We start from the raw sequence: 18,582 nt of genomic DNA, 5'->3' as shown, positions 1-18,582 counted from the left end.
AAGGAGAACCAAGGTTCCATTCCAGTCCCATGTTCTTGAGTTGCAATGTCCTTTGCTAGTGCAATCACATCATAAAATCTCTTTGTTAAACCAGTCAGGGGCTCAGTCTTAAAAATGTCTGGGTTTTTTCATGCTACTCCAATTACAGGGTTGTTCCAGAACTTCTTAGAAAATGAGAACTGACCCAAATCTTCCTGTATCAGCAAAGAACAAAACTTAATCTGATCCCGCAACGCAAACATGTAAGAAACATTTTGTTTAAAAGAAGGTGGCAAGTATTTACATACTCTTTAACCGTTCCACTAGCTTCTGTGTGTACTCCTGAGACTATTAATTCATTTCAACACAGGAAGAAGATACTGTGGCCTCCAGCAAAACCATCTGACGGATGGCCTTTGCTCCACAGCACCACTGGCTGGCTAGCTGTCTTACATGATTTGTACTGTGTTACATAGCCAAGAGGAATGATCCAGTGACTTCACAGAACTTACGTCCAAATGACTCACATAAAGTGTATTTGGACATACAGTTAACTTATTTTTTTAGTGACTTCAGTGCTGTTCTGTTAGTAATATAACTATAAACGGGGTGGGAGGTACTGTATAAATTGAGGTACCTAAGACTTCCTATTGAAGTCTGTATTTGCAAAGGCTTGTAACTGTCATGCTAACCATTTCGATTGGGAGAGGACAAGGGGGGACGTCTCCCTGTGAGAAAACGGAATTATTGCTTTTTTGTTTAACAAAACTTCATCTAAAAGAGTTTAACATCTTGACAAGAACAAGAGCATAAAAAAATGTGCAGTTTTTCCCTCATGTTAAAAACTCTGGTAACCCCTTCTTTGAAAAGCATTAATGCCTGCAGCCTTTGGGAACTAAGAACATGTGGATAAGGAGACTGGCAAAGAAAAATCTGAGATGAATATATGGAGTGATTAAGTGGGGAAAACAGGAATTGGGCAGGGCTGAGCTGCTGAAAAGAAAAAGGTACAAAAGGGTCAAGCCTGACTGGAAAAGGATGAAAATTTAGTGGATATGACTGGTGTTAAAACTTCATGTTATTTATATCCCCACATACAAAACTGAGATTTAATACCAACTTCTAATCTTATACTTCTGTTCTCAAAACACATTCATGAATATTTGTTAAACTCAGACTAAAGGAATGACTGCAAGATGATTCTGCCTTGCTTGTGGGGTTTAAGTAAGTATGAGATAAGTCAACTCACACTAAGCAAAAAGAAAACAAGGTGCTGAATTGCTGCTCATTAAGAAGGCATCATGTGTTCTATAAGCTAAATGAGGCAGGATCCTGCCTGAGAGGGGGAAGGAAAAAAAAAACAAAAAAATAAACCAAATGGTATGACCACATAGTTAAGCAAAGTAGTCATAATATGAAAGCCCAAAGGGAATTAAGTCAGGTCACACGGATAGTTTTGCTTCTGGCATTGCCCAAGTAGGTTTTTTGTGGGGCTTGGGGGCTTGTTTTTATTAAAACAGTGCTTAACGTAAATGTATGATCTCAGTCATTATCAACTTTGTTTCTTTCGAATAAATAAGTTTTTCTGAATGAACAATGTATTTTGCAAGGAGATGTCTTAAAACTCCAGAAAGAAAGAAGCAATACCTTTTTTCTTAACTATCCAGAAAAAGGGCACCCTAGTTTGTTGTTTACAGATTCACTTGCAGGAAGGGTGCTCTTTGAAGATGAGTTCTATGGTAAGAAGTTCTTAAGCAGAGATGCAGCATTTTCCTTAAACAACTGATTAACAAGAGGCAAGAAGGTAGGTGGTCTGCCAGAGATTTTTTTATATTCTATGTTTTGCATGAACTCAAAGTTCTCATGATCACTATTCTTCTAGATGTTGTTTATGGCAGCACCTGGGCAACACAAGGAATACTGTTTCGGGGACTATGCCTCCAACTCTGTGTACAGACCCTCACAATAGTACAATATTGTAATATTAGATAGACAAGTAAATGGCTACAAACACAGCACCACACTTAAGGTATTTCTGCAATCAAGCAAAAGTGCATTTCATAAAGATTACACCATTCATTTCAATGCAGAGCACCTGGGTTGCACCAGGAGTGGAGATCTGATTGTTCTAATACAGTACAGTGTGCAATTATAAGTAATTTAAAAATTCATATTTCAGTCACCACACTATAGTTCTGAGAAGAAGAATTGAGACAGAGTGTAGTTTACCTTTCACCATGCATTTGAAGTCACATTATTACCTTTTGTAAAACATCTAAAGCTGTAAGCACCGCTTCCTGTAAACTTGTCAAAACTGCTTCAGTGTAAGATGGAAGGATGAAAGGAGAAGCATCAGAACTGATTGGAACTGAAACAGCACCGTGCAAAATGACACCCAGCTTCTGGAGATCATCCATGCTGAAACCAGTTTTGATGTGTTGGTAAAGAGCCGGGAATATTTGAATTAAAGCTGTAAGAAAAGGCTGGCTGGGAATGAAAGTCAATTTATCACAAGTAATTGGAGGCCTTGTACTTTCTGAACCAATCCTATACCAGCTGTTCCAGGCTGCCCACCAAAGATTCAAATCTTCAATCTCATCTGTTATTACAGGTGGTTCAGATCCATTGTATCTTCCTATTCTTTCTCCTATGGAGTCAGTTCTCATGAATGATCTCCCAAGACTAGTGGCAGTTGTTGTCCCTACCACCACAGGTACAGAAACATTGATAGCAGGTGGTGTGTCAGGTTTCTCTGAGTCTCGGACAGGAGAAACAATTTGTAAGATCTCCTGGAAGCTTTTCAGAGCAGCCAAGGAAACTTCATTATTTTTGCTGAGTGCTGCTGATTGGATGTGATCAAGAAGAACATCCCAGGCTTGGGAAAAGTCTCCTATTTAAAAAAAGAGAGGGGGGGGGGGAAAAAAAAAAATCAACTTGGAACTGGCTTCCTATTCCCCTTCCCGCCGCCCCTGTCTCTAAAAGGCTGTTCAAGTACTTGTTACTCTAATACAGAGAAATTTCATGAGGTTAGGTGATGGCTTGAATGACTTTCAGAATGTATCAGTTTAACCGTAACCAGAAAGAAAGAATGTGACAGGGAAACACACAAATATGAAGAATGAAACAATATACCAATGTTTATGTCGATTTTGCTAGTGAAAAATCACATACCACATCCCATACCAGGAAAATACATTTTCTTTATTCAGGATATTGAAACAGATTTGTTCTTATACATACCAGATGCCTGTTGATTTCAGAAAATGTTAAGTACACACAAAGAATTACAGGTCACGTATATATATATATATATTCTACATATGCATTCATAAAGAATTGATTTTAAAATGCTCTGATAATTGTACTGTGGAGGAAGATTTAATTTTTTGAGTTTTTCATTAAATTTAGCATTAACCTTCAATTTTCTATGTTAGTAATTACTGGGTTTGAATAATTAAAAGAGCCCTGTAGTGTTTTAATTTTTTATTTAGCTTTACCTCAAGTTTAATATAGTTTAAAATCTACTACATTTCTGCAAATGACTAATACTCGATAGCTATTAATGTGTTGATATCTGTATCACAAATAACCAAAATGAAATAAAACACAACTTATTTCTGGTTATATATATTAATTGCATATTATGGGATGGTGAAGATGTAATGGGGAATTTTCTTTGCAAGCTATACATTCTTTGTATCACATTTTTATTTTTGAAAGTAATTTATTTAAGTAATTCTAGTTAAACAAACCAGAAATGAAAGCTGTTTTGAAATGAGATCAGAATATCTGTTTAGAAGCCTAAACTGAAACAAAACATTTTTTCTGTACAAAACAGGCATGAATGCTGAATTATATTATCTAGTTCAACACATTTACAATTGTATGTAGTAATATTTTATATTTTACAATAGTTTAGTAAATGACCTAATGTTTAATTTCTATAAGGAGAAAGCAAAAAAGAAATAGGGAAAAATCAGAGCCTAAGAAAAAGGAAGAGAAAGACATAAAGATACCAAAGAGTTAAGGAAGAAAAATAAAAAACTTCAAAATGGGAAAGGTAGGATTTTAAGGAAGAAGAAGAAAAGGGGAGCTCACTTCAGTTAGCTGCATTAGGGACAACAGTAAAGTAACTCAAACTGTCATCTCTGTATAAGATAAACAGTGGAAGAGTATCATGAGGGGAGAAAAAGAATCACTTGAAATAGTGGGTAATCGCAACATCTTTTACATCATAACAAGTCCAATCTTTTCATTAAAAAATTCCCTTTCTTGTTTTCTAAGCTATATACTTCACTGACTTTACAAGCAAGTCCCCTTTACATTGTAAGAGCACTGCTAAACTTGACACACTGATGCCACAGAAGAGTTGTAGGCAAGTGTTGCATAACCTTAGAAAGACAAGAGGAAAAATATGTTCTGACAACCAAAAAAACAGAAAAACTATTATTGTTATCAGGCTACTATAAATTAAAGCTATTTGGTACCCAGAATTGTGACTAGCGAGATTTAATCTCAAGTACTGTGATACATAAGATGAAATTGGTACTTAGAATTTTTGGCTCTAAGGAGCATGAATTAAAAACATAATTTTCATCACATTTGAGATGAGATGCAACAGAACACACTTTTAAGCTAAGATTAAAATTCTTCCCCTGTACTTTAACTGAAAAAATTTACAAAAGCAGAAAGTTTATTACTGTATCTTTCAATTACTTTAAACTATAAATTTTACCTAAAGGCTGCAGTAAGTATCTCCTGGTGTTAAATATTCTTGCAACTCCAGCCAGTGTTAATACCCATGTCTCAGCCCACTGTTTCTCAGCTGTATCCCTTGAATGATGGATGAGAATGTTGCCTCCTCCTGATTCAATCTTCTCTTTGTCAGCTGTGGTAGAAGATTCTCGAACCCTATCCAACAGGTGAAATAAAACCTGCAGTAGTCAGAAAAAGAAGAAAAAAACCAACTTTTCAAACAACACAGTTGTATTCATAGTAAAACAACAAAAAGTAATTCTTCCATTATCCTTTCTGTCACTGTGTCACCTTGTGAATTCCCTTATTCTAAACAGTCTCTGCAACAGCTAAGAGCAAGAATCAGCCAACTGATGTTCACTCGAGAAAGGTTAGAAACAGCATGATCAAAACCACTGAGAACAGTGTTAGCACTAACAGAAGACTGTACAACAGGCAACAGACTCAACAATAGCCTGACTTTTTCCGTAAGGCACAACCAACATGACTGTGACCTAGAAGAGGGCATTTGGTGGATCCTCTCAAATAAGAGAGCCAAAACAGAGTCCAAAGTAAAGCTTGATCTAACATCAGATGAATCCAATCACACGACCCTCAAACGTCACCATATTTTCACACAAACAAAGGAGTCATTCATCTTCATAGGAAAGGAGCAGCCTTTTTATACAACTCCTGAGAAAGAAAGATACAAAAATTACATTTCATAAGAGGGTTTAAGGGCCAGAGAAAAGAAACTGGGAAAAAAAAAAAAAGATGGTATCAGACTTCTGCCACCATATTTTGCCTTTAAGAAGTCTTAATAAACTAGCTAACTGATATTAAAATAGCATGTCAATTGTTACCAAAATGTGAATGCAATTTAAAAAACCTTCAGTGGAAGCTTATACATCATACCTTCCATATTACTGTGTGCCATGTTGAATGTTGCAATAAAGTTCCATGAGCACCAATAGTAGAAAACAATGTCTGCCCAGCACTCTTTCTAACTGCAGGTCGGGGATCTACACACAGTTCTCCAAGTTTGGCATATAGGCATAACCAAAGACAGTCAAATGGTGGTGCAGGGTGAAAAGGTCTATTCAGCATCACCCCCTTTTCTTCTGCCTGTTTCTGCAACACAGCTTCTTCTTTGTTTAGCTCCTTTTCAATTATTTCACCTCTTTGGAAAAAATAATCCGAAATATTCCACTACAAAATAAATAAGACATATGCTGTTGTACAGTAAAAATATTATAATGTTCTTAATGATCATGAAATAAATTGTTTCTCGTTTTCACATTTAAAAGTATTTTGTGAAGTACATCAAGATATTAATTTCCCTACGCTGATAGAAGAAGATGAGCACATAAATACTGCAAGGTGCAGAAAGTATTTTTCTTAGCCTCAGCTTTTAGGCCCAGTTATACATGAAATACTAGAAAGGGAAACAATATACTAAAAATAAGATACTGATGAACATGGTTACAACACAGCTATTTCTTCACCTAACCCTGGAGTCATGCAGATTAAAGATAAATTGTGCTCACTCAATTTACATATGATTCCAAATGACAGCATGGGGGTTCAATAAGAACACAAAAAATATGTTTTGGCTTTCATGTGTAGGATTGGCAACAGATAATTTTTCATTAAAAAAAAAAAAAAAAAAGCCAGAAGCAGTATCACTGTAGATTAATATAAAACTCACCAACAAACCAATTGAAGTTAAGCTAATATTTAGCTCTTGATTGTGAAGTCCAAAGCTTCCTGCAACTTCAACAACTATCTGTAGACAAGTACATGGCATTGTTGGAAGAAAGTCTGTCACAACCAACTGAAGACACTGGAATGCAGTCCGTATTAAGGACTCTCTTAAAAAAACAAAACAAGAACAAAACACACACACACACACACTCATTTCAAATTTCTTCACGAGCACAAGAATGTTTTGAATACAATATCTCGGGAGATAGCATTATTAAAAAAAAGAAAATATTTAATGTTTTTGAGATGACTTTGCAACATTTTAAATGTTTCAACTAGAGGGTTTTTTGAGATATAACATTAAGTTGAAGCTTCAAATTCTGATGAAGTATTTTAGTCCATGTTAACTAGCTAGTGAAACTGAAGTTTAGACTCTCCAGTGGTCCTTAGCTAGTTTTATATAGTAAAATCCACTTCTCTGTTCTAGAGTTCTAAGACTTGTTAGTTCAAATGTGTTAGCTAAAACATTCTAAAAAAAGCCACAATAGACAAAACAAAGCTGAAGTTTGAGCATGATAATCTTCTGAAGAGTAAGGTGTTCTGAACAATTTCTTGTATCAGCAGTTACAAATTACTTGAAGTATGCCAAACAGGTGGGCAAAATGTATTTTTTTTTATTGGGGAAAATGCATGCTAACATAATGGTAGTCTTCAATGCTGCATTATGTTGGACAAAATCTTTTCAAAATATCTGGCATTAAATGATCTTTAATAAATAATTTGCCTTCAGAATTAAATTCTGAATACAAACATAAAATAAAAATGTAGCATGGAAAAGCTTTGTGAGAAGGAGCTTTCAGAAGCAGCAAGGTCATCTATAACTAAAAACCTTAGTGAGAGACAAAATGAAGGAATCAAAAGGAGTGGTGGAGTATAGATAATACAAAATAGGGAAGCTGCATTTAAATTTCACTAGAGTTGGGTTTTCTTAAATGCTTAATGTTTAATGTACAAAAGAAAAAAATTCCAAAGGTTTGTAATATAGAAACTTAGTGACCTTCAGAATATATATCCCAGAAAAAAATTCAGAATACAGATGTCAGTTACATATTTCAGAATCCTTAATAAAATAATAATTTTTTTAATTAATTCAAAATGAAAATCATAGGTGGGCCGTTTTCACTGTATCATAACAGCGAACATGACATAGAAGCCAGAGGAATGCACAAGAAACTTTACATGGACAATAATGGTGTAACTGATTCTCTAATATGATGCATACTGCAGAGAGACATTCATCCTACCACATAAGATCAAAGGACTTATCACGGCTATACTCATGGAGGAAATGCTCACACACTACTTTCCCCATAATCATTACACGATATAAAGTGAAACACACCCAAAACTGCTGCAGTTCCCTCTCCACTACAAAGTTCCAAAAGTCTGTGACCTCCAAGGACTCTAAGAGAGAAGAGAAGGAGGCAGGAAATCAAAGTATAGTTAACACTACTCATTTTGAAGAGGCAAGTTAATGGGACAGTAGCCTCTCTTTCTAATCTTCAAATGGAAGGCCACTAGAACAAATTCAAAACAGTTCTTTTCCCAATTAATGTCCCACACTACTATGTGTTGGGAGAAAGCTTTCAAAGTCCTTCATGCAAGTGGCAACAGCAATACAGCTCTTCAAAATATAAAACTGTCCTTAACGTTACAGGTGGCCACCAAAACTGTAAATATAAATGCAAGAAACTTAAGCTTAGTTCGAAAACTTAAGATCATATAGGACTTCATCTATCGTTAAAATAAACAGGGGCATCCCGTTGAAAAATTCTTCAAAGACAGACTTCCTATTGTTTAGAAGGCCAGTACCGTACAATCAAGAAGTGACCGAAGTATCTATCACTGGCTCTCAAAATAGCATCTTCTGTATTTATAGCAGCTTGGCAATTAGTTCTCCTGGAACGTAAATGGATTTCTGCCCTGGAATCCAGGATGTTCACTGACCAGAGGGAAGAGACTTGTGAAGAAAGTCTCACGGTCAATAAGTTTGTATTTAAAGTATGACAATAGTGCCCACATCTTGTGCTCACAGCTGTAAGTGAGGCAAGAAATTCACTTGTTTCCCAAGGAAAAGGAGGTTTGCTTCATTTTTTTTTCCTAATGTAGTTGATATGATGCAGGCAAACAGTGCTATGTAGTTGAAGAAAAGTGGATTATTCTATATGCTTTGTAGGAGGAGACTAAGATATAACATGAGATCTTAGTAACGTTTTGAGATATCCACCAGTGAGGTACGGGTTTGAGATGTAAAAGGAGCTGAAGGCTGTCTTGAGGAGGAATCTGTGTTGGTTCTCATCCATCAGCAACTACAGTGAAAAGCAAAAGGCATGTAGGAACCACAGAACACACGGCACCAAGTGTGGAAACAGCAGGTACCAAAGGAAGCATGATTACCAAAAAGAGGATGCTCACAACCAAGAATGCCAACATCCCTGAGAATTTTGGTGAGTACTACTGCCACAGCAAGCAATACTGGTACATGAGCAAAATCCTTCAAGCATTTGAAGGGTCTTTAGGTGGTCTTCATACAGCCAGAACACAGAAGCTAAGGTGGGGTGAAAGGAGAGATACACAAAGGTGAATTCTTCTGATACCAGAGTTATTTGCTGACCTATCCTAGTGTGAGTCTTGGCTAGCACAAAAGAAGGAATAATATGGTCTAAGTGTGTGGGTATAGTCCTTGGTGCTTACAGTTCCAGGGCCAGATGCTCATTTCACTGCTCATTTCAAAAGAGCTCCTTGCAACTTCACCTCTCACTTTCCCTTGTGGGCAAGAGGACCAGTCCAGTCACATTCCCCCTCTGTTGGCAACAGAGTCAGCTGTGTTAGTCAGTCAAGGGACTGACACACAGCAAGTAAATAATCTTCCATCCTTGTGCTACCAGCAGCTGTTTAGGGAGGAAGGCTTCAAGAAAAAGAGAGCGTTCAGAAGATGACACACACTAGAGAATACCCAAAGATTTAAGAAGAAAAAGAAACAACAGAGGAACTGTGAGCAACAGCTAAGTCATATGGAATTATCTGCAAGCACCAAAGATGTGTACAGCAGATGGTTAAGATCAAATGAATTGGCATAAAGAGTACTCCCCAGTATATACTGCATGCTGACCACAGGAGAGGGTAGAGTGGAACAATATCGTGGTCTTCTGAAATATTAATTCAGTAAAATAAAAGTGTGCTACAGGAAAAATTAAAAACTGTATTTTTGTTGAGTAAAATTGTTCATAAGCTAAAAATGACTATGAAAATTAAGGCTATTATCAAAGTGGTTTTTAAGGTTATTAATGTAAGAAAATAAAAGCAGAATTCTTTCTACTGTTCTTACTTTACATGATTTTAAAATTTTATTTCTACCACTTACCCCTGATCACTTCGGATTGCACCCATGACTCCAAGCACCAACGGCCAACCAGGTCCTAAGCTGTCACCCTGACTTTGCAAAATCTGGAGTACACACTCCAACTGCTTGATCCTGATATCAGGATGACTAATGTTTGACAGTTCTTTTAGTGGATTCAATAAAAGCAACTGCAGTCTCTAAAAGTAAACAATAAAGCATATTAAAGATGCTAAAACTTAACTGATCCTTAATTGTTTTTATGTATGCTAAGTGAAAACATACAGTACCAATTGAAGATTCACTAAATTAATTCAGTAACTCATCCATTAAATGCTCAAATTCAGTGTCAGACTGGCTTTTCCAAAAAACTGTTTATAAAGGATCTCAGCAGGAAATCTACATTTTTTTCTTCCCTCTCCCCTTCCCTCCCTACCCCCACCATTCTCCAGGTCCCTCAGGAAGGAGCTACAGTGTGCTGTCACAGTTGCATAAAAACCATTGTGCAACTTTACGCTCACCCAGCAGGGCTAGACTCAAGCTTCCGACTAAAGAGACCTTGAAAAAACTATCCATTGAACCTCAGTAAATATATTTGAATGTTTTATTAATAATGGACTGAACAGCTGTGACTTAGAAGGTTAGGCAATTTATTTTTTACCTGCCACCACATCACATATATACTTCTAAACATTCTGGAATTGTTTTGCACTCATGAGGGTGACCCATAATTTGTTCCAACAGACATAATACGCAAGCATCTTTGTTACGCATTTGAAAAAGGAAGGAGGGTAGTTCATTAGAATGCATGAGGTGATTCTCAATAGTTACATCTGAATGTTACAGCTGTAGCCTTTATAAACTCAACAGTAAAGTTGCTTTATGAATGCTTCCTATTCATTGAACTGTAGAAAACCTCCTCTAGGGAAGATATTGATTTCATGTTCATTTTAAGTTCCAGAAAAGGAGGACAGCAGCTGCTCTTAAACTTACTTTACCTGATTTTGAGATAATGGAGGATCATGGCTGAATGTCAGTCCTGCTTTAATGAGAGAAGTTAAAGCTTCTGCTCCCCATTCTCTCATTCTGGAGTTTGGATGCTGACAGACCTGAAAGCACAGCAACATTTTGTTTAAAGTCACTTTTATTTAACCAAGACTTGAATATATGCAAAATATAAAAAATGGATATTTTCATTACGTTAGAATTAACATGCAATATTATAAATTTTTTACAACGATACAATAAATCTCTAGATGATAAAATTAGGTTTAATAGTAAAAAATTCTTATCTTTCGGACAGACATACCTTCTGGATAAGGAAGCAATAGGAAGCAGTGAAAGACACAGAAGGAAACACAATGAAAACCACAGCAGTTCAAGCCAATACATTTTCCAAAATGAATATACTAACTACTAATTCAGATAATGATTGATTAAAAAGCACCAAACAACTCTTCAATGAATGCCTGAAACTCTCACGTTTAACTCAGCCTTAAGCTACTATAAAATTCAAAGTTTCACCTTTCATGCACTGCTTAACATAATCAAGTGAGGAAGCATGACAGTGTCCAACACAGAAAGTGTCTGCTCTTCTACATTCTCAAATACAGAAAGTAACTACATAGTGAATGTAAAATAAGCCTTACACTCCACTATTTCAAAAACTTGACAAAACAATCGCATACACTATTTCAAGCTTAGGTTTCAAATGCATGTCTTCATTTCTCTTTGTATTCCTAATTAACTAAACCTAATAGTTTTGCCAATTACTTTTTTCAGGACAGAAAAATTAAAAACATTGTGCACATCCATTGCATAGATACCTAGTATGAACTGTACTCCCATACCTGATACATTACCGTCAAACAAATAAGGTAAGTCTACAGTCTCATTGACCTCTACATAATTATTTCCACCCACCCTTCCAGCCCTAGATCAGGCGGTGTGAGAAACCAGAATCAAATTCCAAGGCAGGATCATAAGAACGGCTGATACTTTTGGTTGGTGGACCATTCCCTTAGCCACTAGCCAAACTGAAAAGGAGGACAATGCAGTAGAGCTAGCTTCATGTTAAAAAATGCAGACAAGAAATAGCTACTCTCCTGTATTACTTATATTTTCGTTATCTTATATAAAAGAAGAGAGAATTTGAATTACTTCACGATGCTCTGAATCTGACCAGATAATCAGTTCCAGAGACAGGGAATGAATTCTTCCCTCAGGTTGTGTTTAATTGAATTTGCAGATGGTGTTTTCTCCTTCCTTATTCTACCTCGACGACTTAGGTTTAAAAGGAAATAAGGCAGTACTTGAAAAGAAATTGAAATAGACTGTGTAATTCCTACAAAGCAGTGGCAAATACCCACAATGGATAACAGGCTGAAACAGACTGCTTACTAGATGAAAACAGAGTCTCAAGATGTGGATGGTGAACCTTATTGTCTGGGAGCGCAAAAAAAGACAAGAGAAAGAGATGCCTGTGCTTTAAGTGTTTAAACCCCTAACTATCCAAATTTCTTCTCCCAGATAAAAGATTATGTGGAGATGATCTCCATAAATAAGGTTAGAGATGTCCAATCCTTAACACTTTGAAATAATGCACTGGTTCTAAGGAAGTGTCTGATAGCTTTTCTTCCTCATTTTCCAGAAAGTTTCTCCTTTACCCACTTAAATCAAGCCCTGTTCTTGCATTTCACTCTTCTCCATATCTGTGTAGAGAATTAAAACTTTAGAATTACATTCCATCACCTGTTTTTAGTTTCAAATTCAAAATTTAAGATTTTTTTTCCCTTGCTGAAGCATATTTTTCATGTTGAAGTTACAATACTTAAGAAATTGATATAGGACCATGACACCTATTTTTCTATTTGCACAGCATTCTCTTAAATAGACTATTCAAAAAGTTGGCTTACACATTTTTTAAAACGAACAAACCCTTTGTTAGTAAATCTAATGGCTTCAATCTGTCTTGTAAGGACACAAAAAGATATCTTAAAATCTTCCTAGATATTTGTACTATGTGAATCCAAAGTGAAACTTGTTTGTGTTACCTTAATTATAACACATATATGAAGTATAATAAATTGATCATTTTAAACATTGCCGTATTTAAAATGTATAAAGACTCACAGCACCAGAAAGACAAAGTCAATAAAAGATATTAAAATATTGGAATTTAAATATATAAATTCACTTTAAAATCCAAATTGTGATGCCTTCAAGTTGCAAAAACAATGTGCATAAACCAAAACATGTAAATACAATTTAGACTTTTTTTTCAATTACACTTTAAAAATGCATTTCCACAAGATCTTTATTAATACAAACTAAGTTCTAGTACGACTGATAAAAGCAGTTAGTTACCTCCAGAAGATGACCCGTCAGAGGTCTCCAAAGAATCTCAATCCTGTGCATGTTAACTAGTCCTGTTTCCAGTAATTTCGCAACAGCAAAAAGCGATGGTTCCTTAATAAAATGGAATTTGAACACATGACTTTGAGGTAACTCAGATAACATCAGAGCCTTTCACTACATTATAATTTATAATTTAAGGTACAACTGATCTCAGTGAAGTACTGTGTTTTGTAGGCTGTGAACGCTGTCAAAACAGCTTAGGAAGCATGGCTGGGAAGTTTCCACAGCATCTGCAGTACTTCATGAGAAGCCACAAGGGGGTAGCAACGGCATACCGTGAAGAATACTTCTTTCATAATTTTTCATACAGTTTTCTCCAAGTTTGAAAATAACCAGAGCATTGATATTCCTTTAAAAACTCTCATTTCTGCATAGTCCTCCCTCCAAACAGTTTTATAACATACTTTACTAGCAAAATAGCCTTTTTCCCCATCACAACTTTTAAAGTTAAAATTATGTATCAACAAACAATATAGAGTATTTCATTTAAGAATCCCCTTATGCTTTCTCTTCCATTGGCTTCATAAATGCCCTGCAGGAATATTATAAATTTCCCATTCATCAAATACATATGCAAATATCTGCGATAAGCTTATTTTTTAAAAAAAAATTTTTTAAATCAACAAATAGTCAAAACGACTGTTGTGCTGGAATTATTCTCTGTTCCCGTTTCTGTGGATTTTTTAATTCGCATTTGCAACTGATTTTAAACACCAACTTTGCTTATCTGAATTCATTCTCTGTTGTTATAATTGTCAAATATTATGAAGATGACAGAAAATATGCTTTATGTCTAGTGTAACAGATCAAGGAAAAACTCTCAGAAACTCTCCTGTGGGATTAGATTATGACTAGGAGAATATATACTCAATTTTATTCAATCATGGGGTCTTTAACCTTTCTGGGCTAAAGGTTGTTTACTGAGGCTGACAGGAATACTATAATTTTTCCAAGTAAATATGAACGATCAGGGGTTTTTTAATGTCTAAATTGTCAGGCTTTTTCTGAAGTATTTAATAAAAGAAAAACGAAATGAAAATGAGCACCTCGCAGAACATACTGTGCTATTCAGAATCCCTAACCTCTGAAATTACACGGGCTTTTAAAAGTTTTATCCACCCACAATCTGATTAATAGAAACACATGACATTCCTTAGTTAACAAAACACTTAGCAGGAACATAATGAGAATGTTCAGAGAATTCAGTAACCGTATGAACCATTATAAACAAGACATTCTCTGGTTCATAATTTATCTCTTACTCTAGAGTATCAAATGTATTACTGTCTTAACATTAGAAATAGTTAACTTAAAGGATAAATGTACAAGTCTTCTGCCTGTTTCACAAAAACATCTAAAAAGGAAATAAAGAACTCTTTTTATACCTTATTGTTTCCATAGGCCATATCCATGGCTTCCAGAGACAAGGAGCAAAGGGCATTTATTAAGTGATGTAAAGACACGTCGTCAAGGTACCTGAAAAATAACAGCTATCAAAACACTGCCTAGTTTGACATACATGCATTATTTTAATTACAAGATAAGGTTTCTTACTGTGAGCTTTCAAAAAGCCTTGAAAGTATGTTGGATATAACTGGCAGATCAGTCATAACTGCTGTAGTCAGAACCTGGAAAAAGAGACAGAAATGTGTCTTACAGATTGCAATAGAAAATACTGCATAATCATTAACTGTAAAATGAATAATCATGCTTACTGTGCTGGGCCCTTCTACAGCTCTCCCAGGTTTTAATGCACCCCCAACACCAGGCTTCAGTCCCAGAATCCACACAAGATGCTGAAATACAAAAAGATAATTTTCAGCAGAAAAGCCTTTTCAGGCAGAGAGGAAACTAACATTGTGCTCGACCTATCTGGCAGCCTTCCAGCCAAACAGAATTCAAGGGAAATGCTACAGTACTTACTCAAGGCAATTCAAAGTACGCCATGAGTAGAATCAAAGCTTCTTCTATTGCTCACATAAAAAAACCCTCAAAACCAAATTATGGCAAAAAAGCAAGGCATAAATATTTCTTATTATACCTGAAGAGTAGCCAGGACAAGTTGCCATGATGTACCAAGAACGGCTCCGTGGCAGTGAGCTAAGTTGAGTAATGTCCTCATACACTGGATATTTTTTGAAGTCAACTAAAAAAAAAAAAAAAACACAAAACCAAAACAAAACCCAAAACAAACAACCACACAATTTTTATTATTCTACAACAATAGTGTTTCTAGGAAACCTGCAATTTTTTACTAAATAGCTTAAATATTAAATTTGCTTTGCACTGGTGCAATGTATCTTTTTTAAAGAAGTAGTTCAGTATCTCTCCTTCTTATCTCAGTCTTATCTTGCTGGGGTTGAATACGATTTGATCACTGCCCTCTCCTCCCAGCTTCACATTACTGTCAAAGACACAAGTTCAAGCACTCCAGCTTTAAGTGCATCTTCTCCACAAAATCAGCCTATCTTAAAAAAACCAAATAAGCGAACCTTCACAAACAGGCGCATAACAGAGCTGAGCCCTAGGGTTTTCAAACGGAATGGATGGGAGCTGCTGAGCTAAGAGGCAGATAACAAGAGTAAGTCTTCTTTACAGTTAGAGAACTTTGCTGTCCAGGGCTGTTCCAAACTAAAAGTGTAGAATAATATTTCAGATAACCATTATTTGTAAGAATGCGGTTTATCTGTTGTTTATTTTTGAGACACATTGAGATGCAGAAAGAAACAGTTAAGCAGGATGAGATGACTTACAAATTGTACTTACCATTACTGTTCCCTGTGGCTGAAGAGCTAAGGGTTGCCCTACTGCTACAACTTGCTGATGAGATTCACTTGAGGGACTGATCATTTGAACATTCTGTCCCTGAATGGAATATGCTAGAGGAAAATTGAAAATAAAAGAATCTGAATTTAAAATCCAGTACTTACTTGTAGTAACAATCACTTCCTGGCAAACACACTCCAGAGAATTTTTTCACAGTATTAGCTTTAAGGTAGCTCACTTTGAGACCTTTAGTTGTATTTAGATTATTATGTAATTTAGTTGTATTTAATTATTATGTAATACAACCTCAAGCCTTACGGAGTTAAAGGAGCCAGTAATTACTTCTTCTCACTAACTATTAGATATTTCTTGCAATACATTAATACATTTTATGTTGAGACTGAACTATTTGCACTAAGATACGAGCATTAGACTATGCCTCAACTCAGGTATCTGTGACAATTGTGCGTAAATGGTATCACTGTGTGCTACCATTGTACTAGCGCACTCAGAAAATGAAGATGTCATAAATGCTATGTCATGATATTTTTGCAATACAGGACTTCAGTACACCCATTTTATAACTCACCTGTAAAATGAAGAGTAATCTATATAAAATAACTTAAGTTCACTGCTTCATTTTCATAGAGATTAATGTAGCTCAGTCACGTATACTGCTTCACAGACTTACGATCTAGTAATGCACTTAGCTTGTGGGCTGGAGTAAAGGCACTGGTCCTTGTTCCCAGACTAAGGTATTTTTGTTTTAAATTAAGAGGTCTAATGTTAGGCCCATCTGCATATTCTCCAGGTAGTTGCATTTCTCAGTACATAGTAATTAATTTTCAAAATTAGAAACAGAGTACATCTGCAACTGGCATATCCCATGAATTACAACATTCTCTCAAGATGTGGGAAGCATCAATTCAACCTCTTGTAAGCTGAACAGAGTCTAGAACTTAAGACCTTCCATTTACATAGTAAGTACTACCATCACTAGACAATTGTAGGAAAGACTGTAGTACACCACAAATGCAGGATGTTCTAGCCAACTCTTAATTACCTAAGTCACCCAGAGATGTTTTCAGAATTTGCATGCCTTAATGACATCCTAACAGATCTGTTAGGATGACAGACAGATCTCTGTAGAATATGAACTTCTGATATATGCTAAGCATTCAGGAAGTTTTAGGTTGACTAGAATGATACCCAGCAGATGCTGCAAGACTAATCAGTTCTGGAAAGCAGGCGGTCTAGATCCTGTCTGAGGATTCTAACAATTTAGTATATCCAAATACTACAGTTGCCTATCTTTGCAATCACATCCTGAAAAAAATTGGGTTTAGAGGACAATGCATGGAAACACAATTAAGGAAAACCTATATACTTACATTTGCTGGACAGAGCTGCAGTTGTGTTATTTAGTACAGTAAGGGCATAGTGAGGAGGCAAGGATCCTTTGCAAATGGCAGTGATAAACGCATCTCTTGATGTTACAAGACCCAGTCTTCCACAAAGTGCAGCCATGTTCAATTCTGCTTTTAGAATATTTTCAGTGGCAGCTTCATCAGTACTGAAAGAGTACACATTATTTAGTAAGAATTAATCCATGGCACAGAAGCAGGCAGCTAAACAAAACTGAAAGCAGTGAGAACGTATACTTTAAACCTGTCAACACTATAAATACTGAAGAGCAAGCATAACCAATCAACAAAATTCCTCAGAACCATTTCCTATAAAACTGGTCGTTAGTTTTGACTGACTTGGCAAAGGAGAGTATGAGGAGGTATTTAACACTAATTTCAGAAAATGGTGTTTGATAACAAAAGACTCTTTGAAAGAGACAATTAAGTTACCAAAGTTATTACCTAGTAAATAGCTTTTCCACTTCAAAGACTGCATAGTACTAACAAGCACCAAGACATTATTTAGTCTCTTATCAACAGTAATCAGGACATATAGAATTACTTCAGTGTATTGAAGCATTCACTCAAAGTAAAAAGGAGTAAAAATAATGTAAATAGTTTAAATGCAAGCTTTTGAAAATGTTAATTAATTGTTCTGCATTGAAATACATTAAAGGTTGATGATAGGCTTCTGGAGACTTCTGTGTCATTTACTCTTAACAGATCCTCACTCAGTCTAGCCATCACTAACCCACAAACCTGTCTGCTCTGTTGCCATGAGAAGTGCGCTCTCATAAAACCATCAACTTGACTGGTATCAAGTCAGTTCAACATATAGCTGGGAATGTCATCATTGGAAAAATCAAGAGAAATGAAAGACCAAATACCTTGCATCAAGTAGGAGGGATAAAGCAGCCAGAAGACCGCACCAACAAGCATTCACCATTTCTTCCCATACAGCTCTGCTAACTTGAAAGAAATACATATATTTCTTTATAGCAGAAACACAGTATTTTTCTCAATAACTTTCAATTAAATCACAAACAAAATGCCTCCTACAGCACCTTTTAAAGTGCATTTTTATATGCATGTTTACACAGACACATATGTGTGTATATACAAACACACTCACACCAGTACCATTTAAGGAGCTGCATTTAAAGTAACACTGCTAAA

General features: G+C 35.8%; 1 protein-coding gene across 5 annotated transcripts in view; it reads right to left on the bottom strand.

Moving 5' to 3' along the window:
* The window catches only part of MON2 (MON2 homolog (S. cerevisiae)), a 76,259-nt gene that overhangs the window by 33,707 nt on the left and 23,970 nt on the right, over positions 1 to 18,582 (bottom strand). For all 5 annotated transcript variants that reach the window (XM_010574097.1, XM_010574099.1, XM_010574100.1 and 2 more), the window contains exons 12-25: positions 18,294 to 18,375; positions 17,392 to 17,573; positions 16,001 to 16,113; positions 15,276 to 15,380; positions 14,950 to 15,030; positions 14,789 to 14,862; positions 14,620 to 14,710; positions 13,184 to 13,285; positions 10,816 to 10,926; positions 9,842 to 10,017; positions 6,422 to 6,584; positions 5,629 to 5,922; positions 4,715 to 4,913; positions 2,241 to 2,869 (exon numbers count right to left, since the gene is read on the bottom strand). In XM_010574097.1, coding sequence (XP_010572399.1) covers positions 2,241 to 2,869; positions 4,715 to 4,913; positions 5,629 to 5,922; positions 6,422 to 6,584; positions 9,842 to 10,017; positions 10,816 to 10,926; positions 13,184 to 13,285; positions 14,620 to 14,710; positions 14,789 to 14,862; positions 14,950 to 15,030; positions 15,276 to 15,380; positions 16,001 to 16,113; positions 17,392 to 17,573; positions 18,294 to 18,375 — 2,402 coding nt within the window. The remainder of the gene's footprint in view (positions 1 to 2,240; positions 2,870 to 4,714; positions 4,914 to 5,628; positions 5,923 to 6,421; positions 6,585 to 9,841; positions 10,018 to 10,815; positions 10,927 to 13,183; positions 13,286 to 14,619; positions 14,711 to 14,788; positions 14,863 to 14,949; positions 15,031 to 15,275; positions 15,381 to 16,000; positions 16,114 to 17,391; positions 17,574 to 18,293; positions 18,376 to 18,582) is intronic.

Source organism: Haliaeetus leucocephalus, unplaced genomic scaffold, assembly GCF_000737465.1.
Source record: "Haliaeetus leucocephalus isolate CR32 unplaced genomic scaffold, Haliaeetus_leucocephalus-4.0 Scaffold406, whole genome shotgun sequence".
Taxonomy (NCBI): Eukaryota; Metazoa; Chordata; class Aves; order Accipitriformes; family Accipitridae; genus Haliaeetus; species Haliaeetus leucocephalus.
This window is presented reverse-complemented; position numbering and strand designations above follow the sequence as displayed.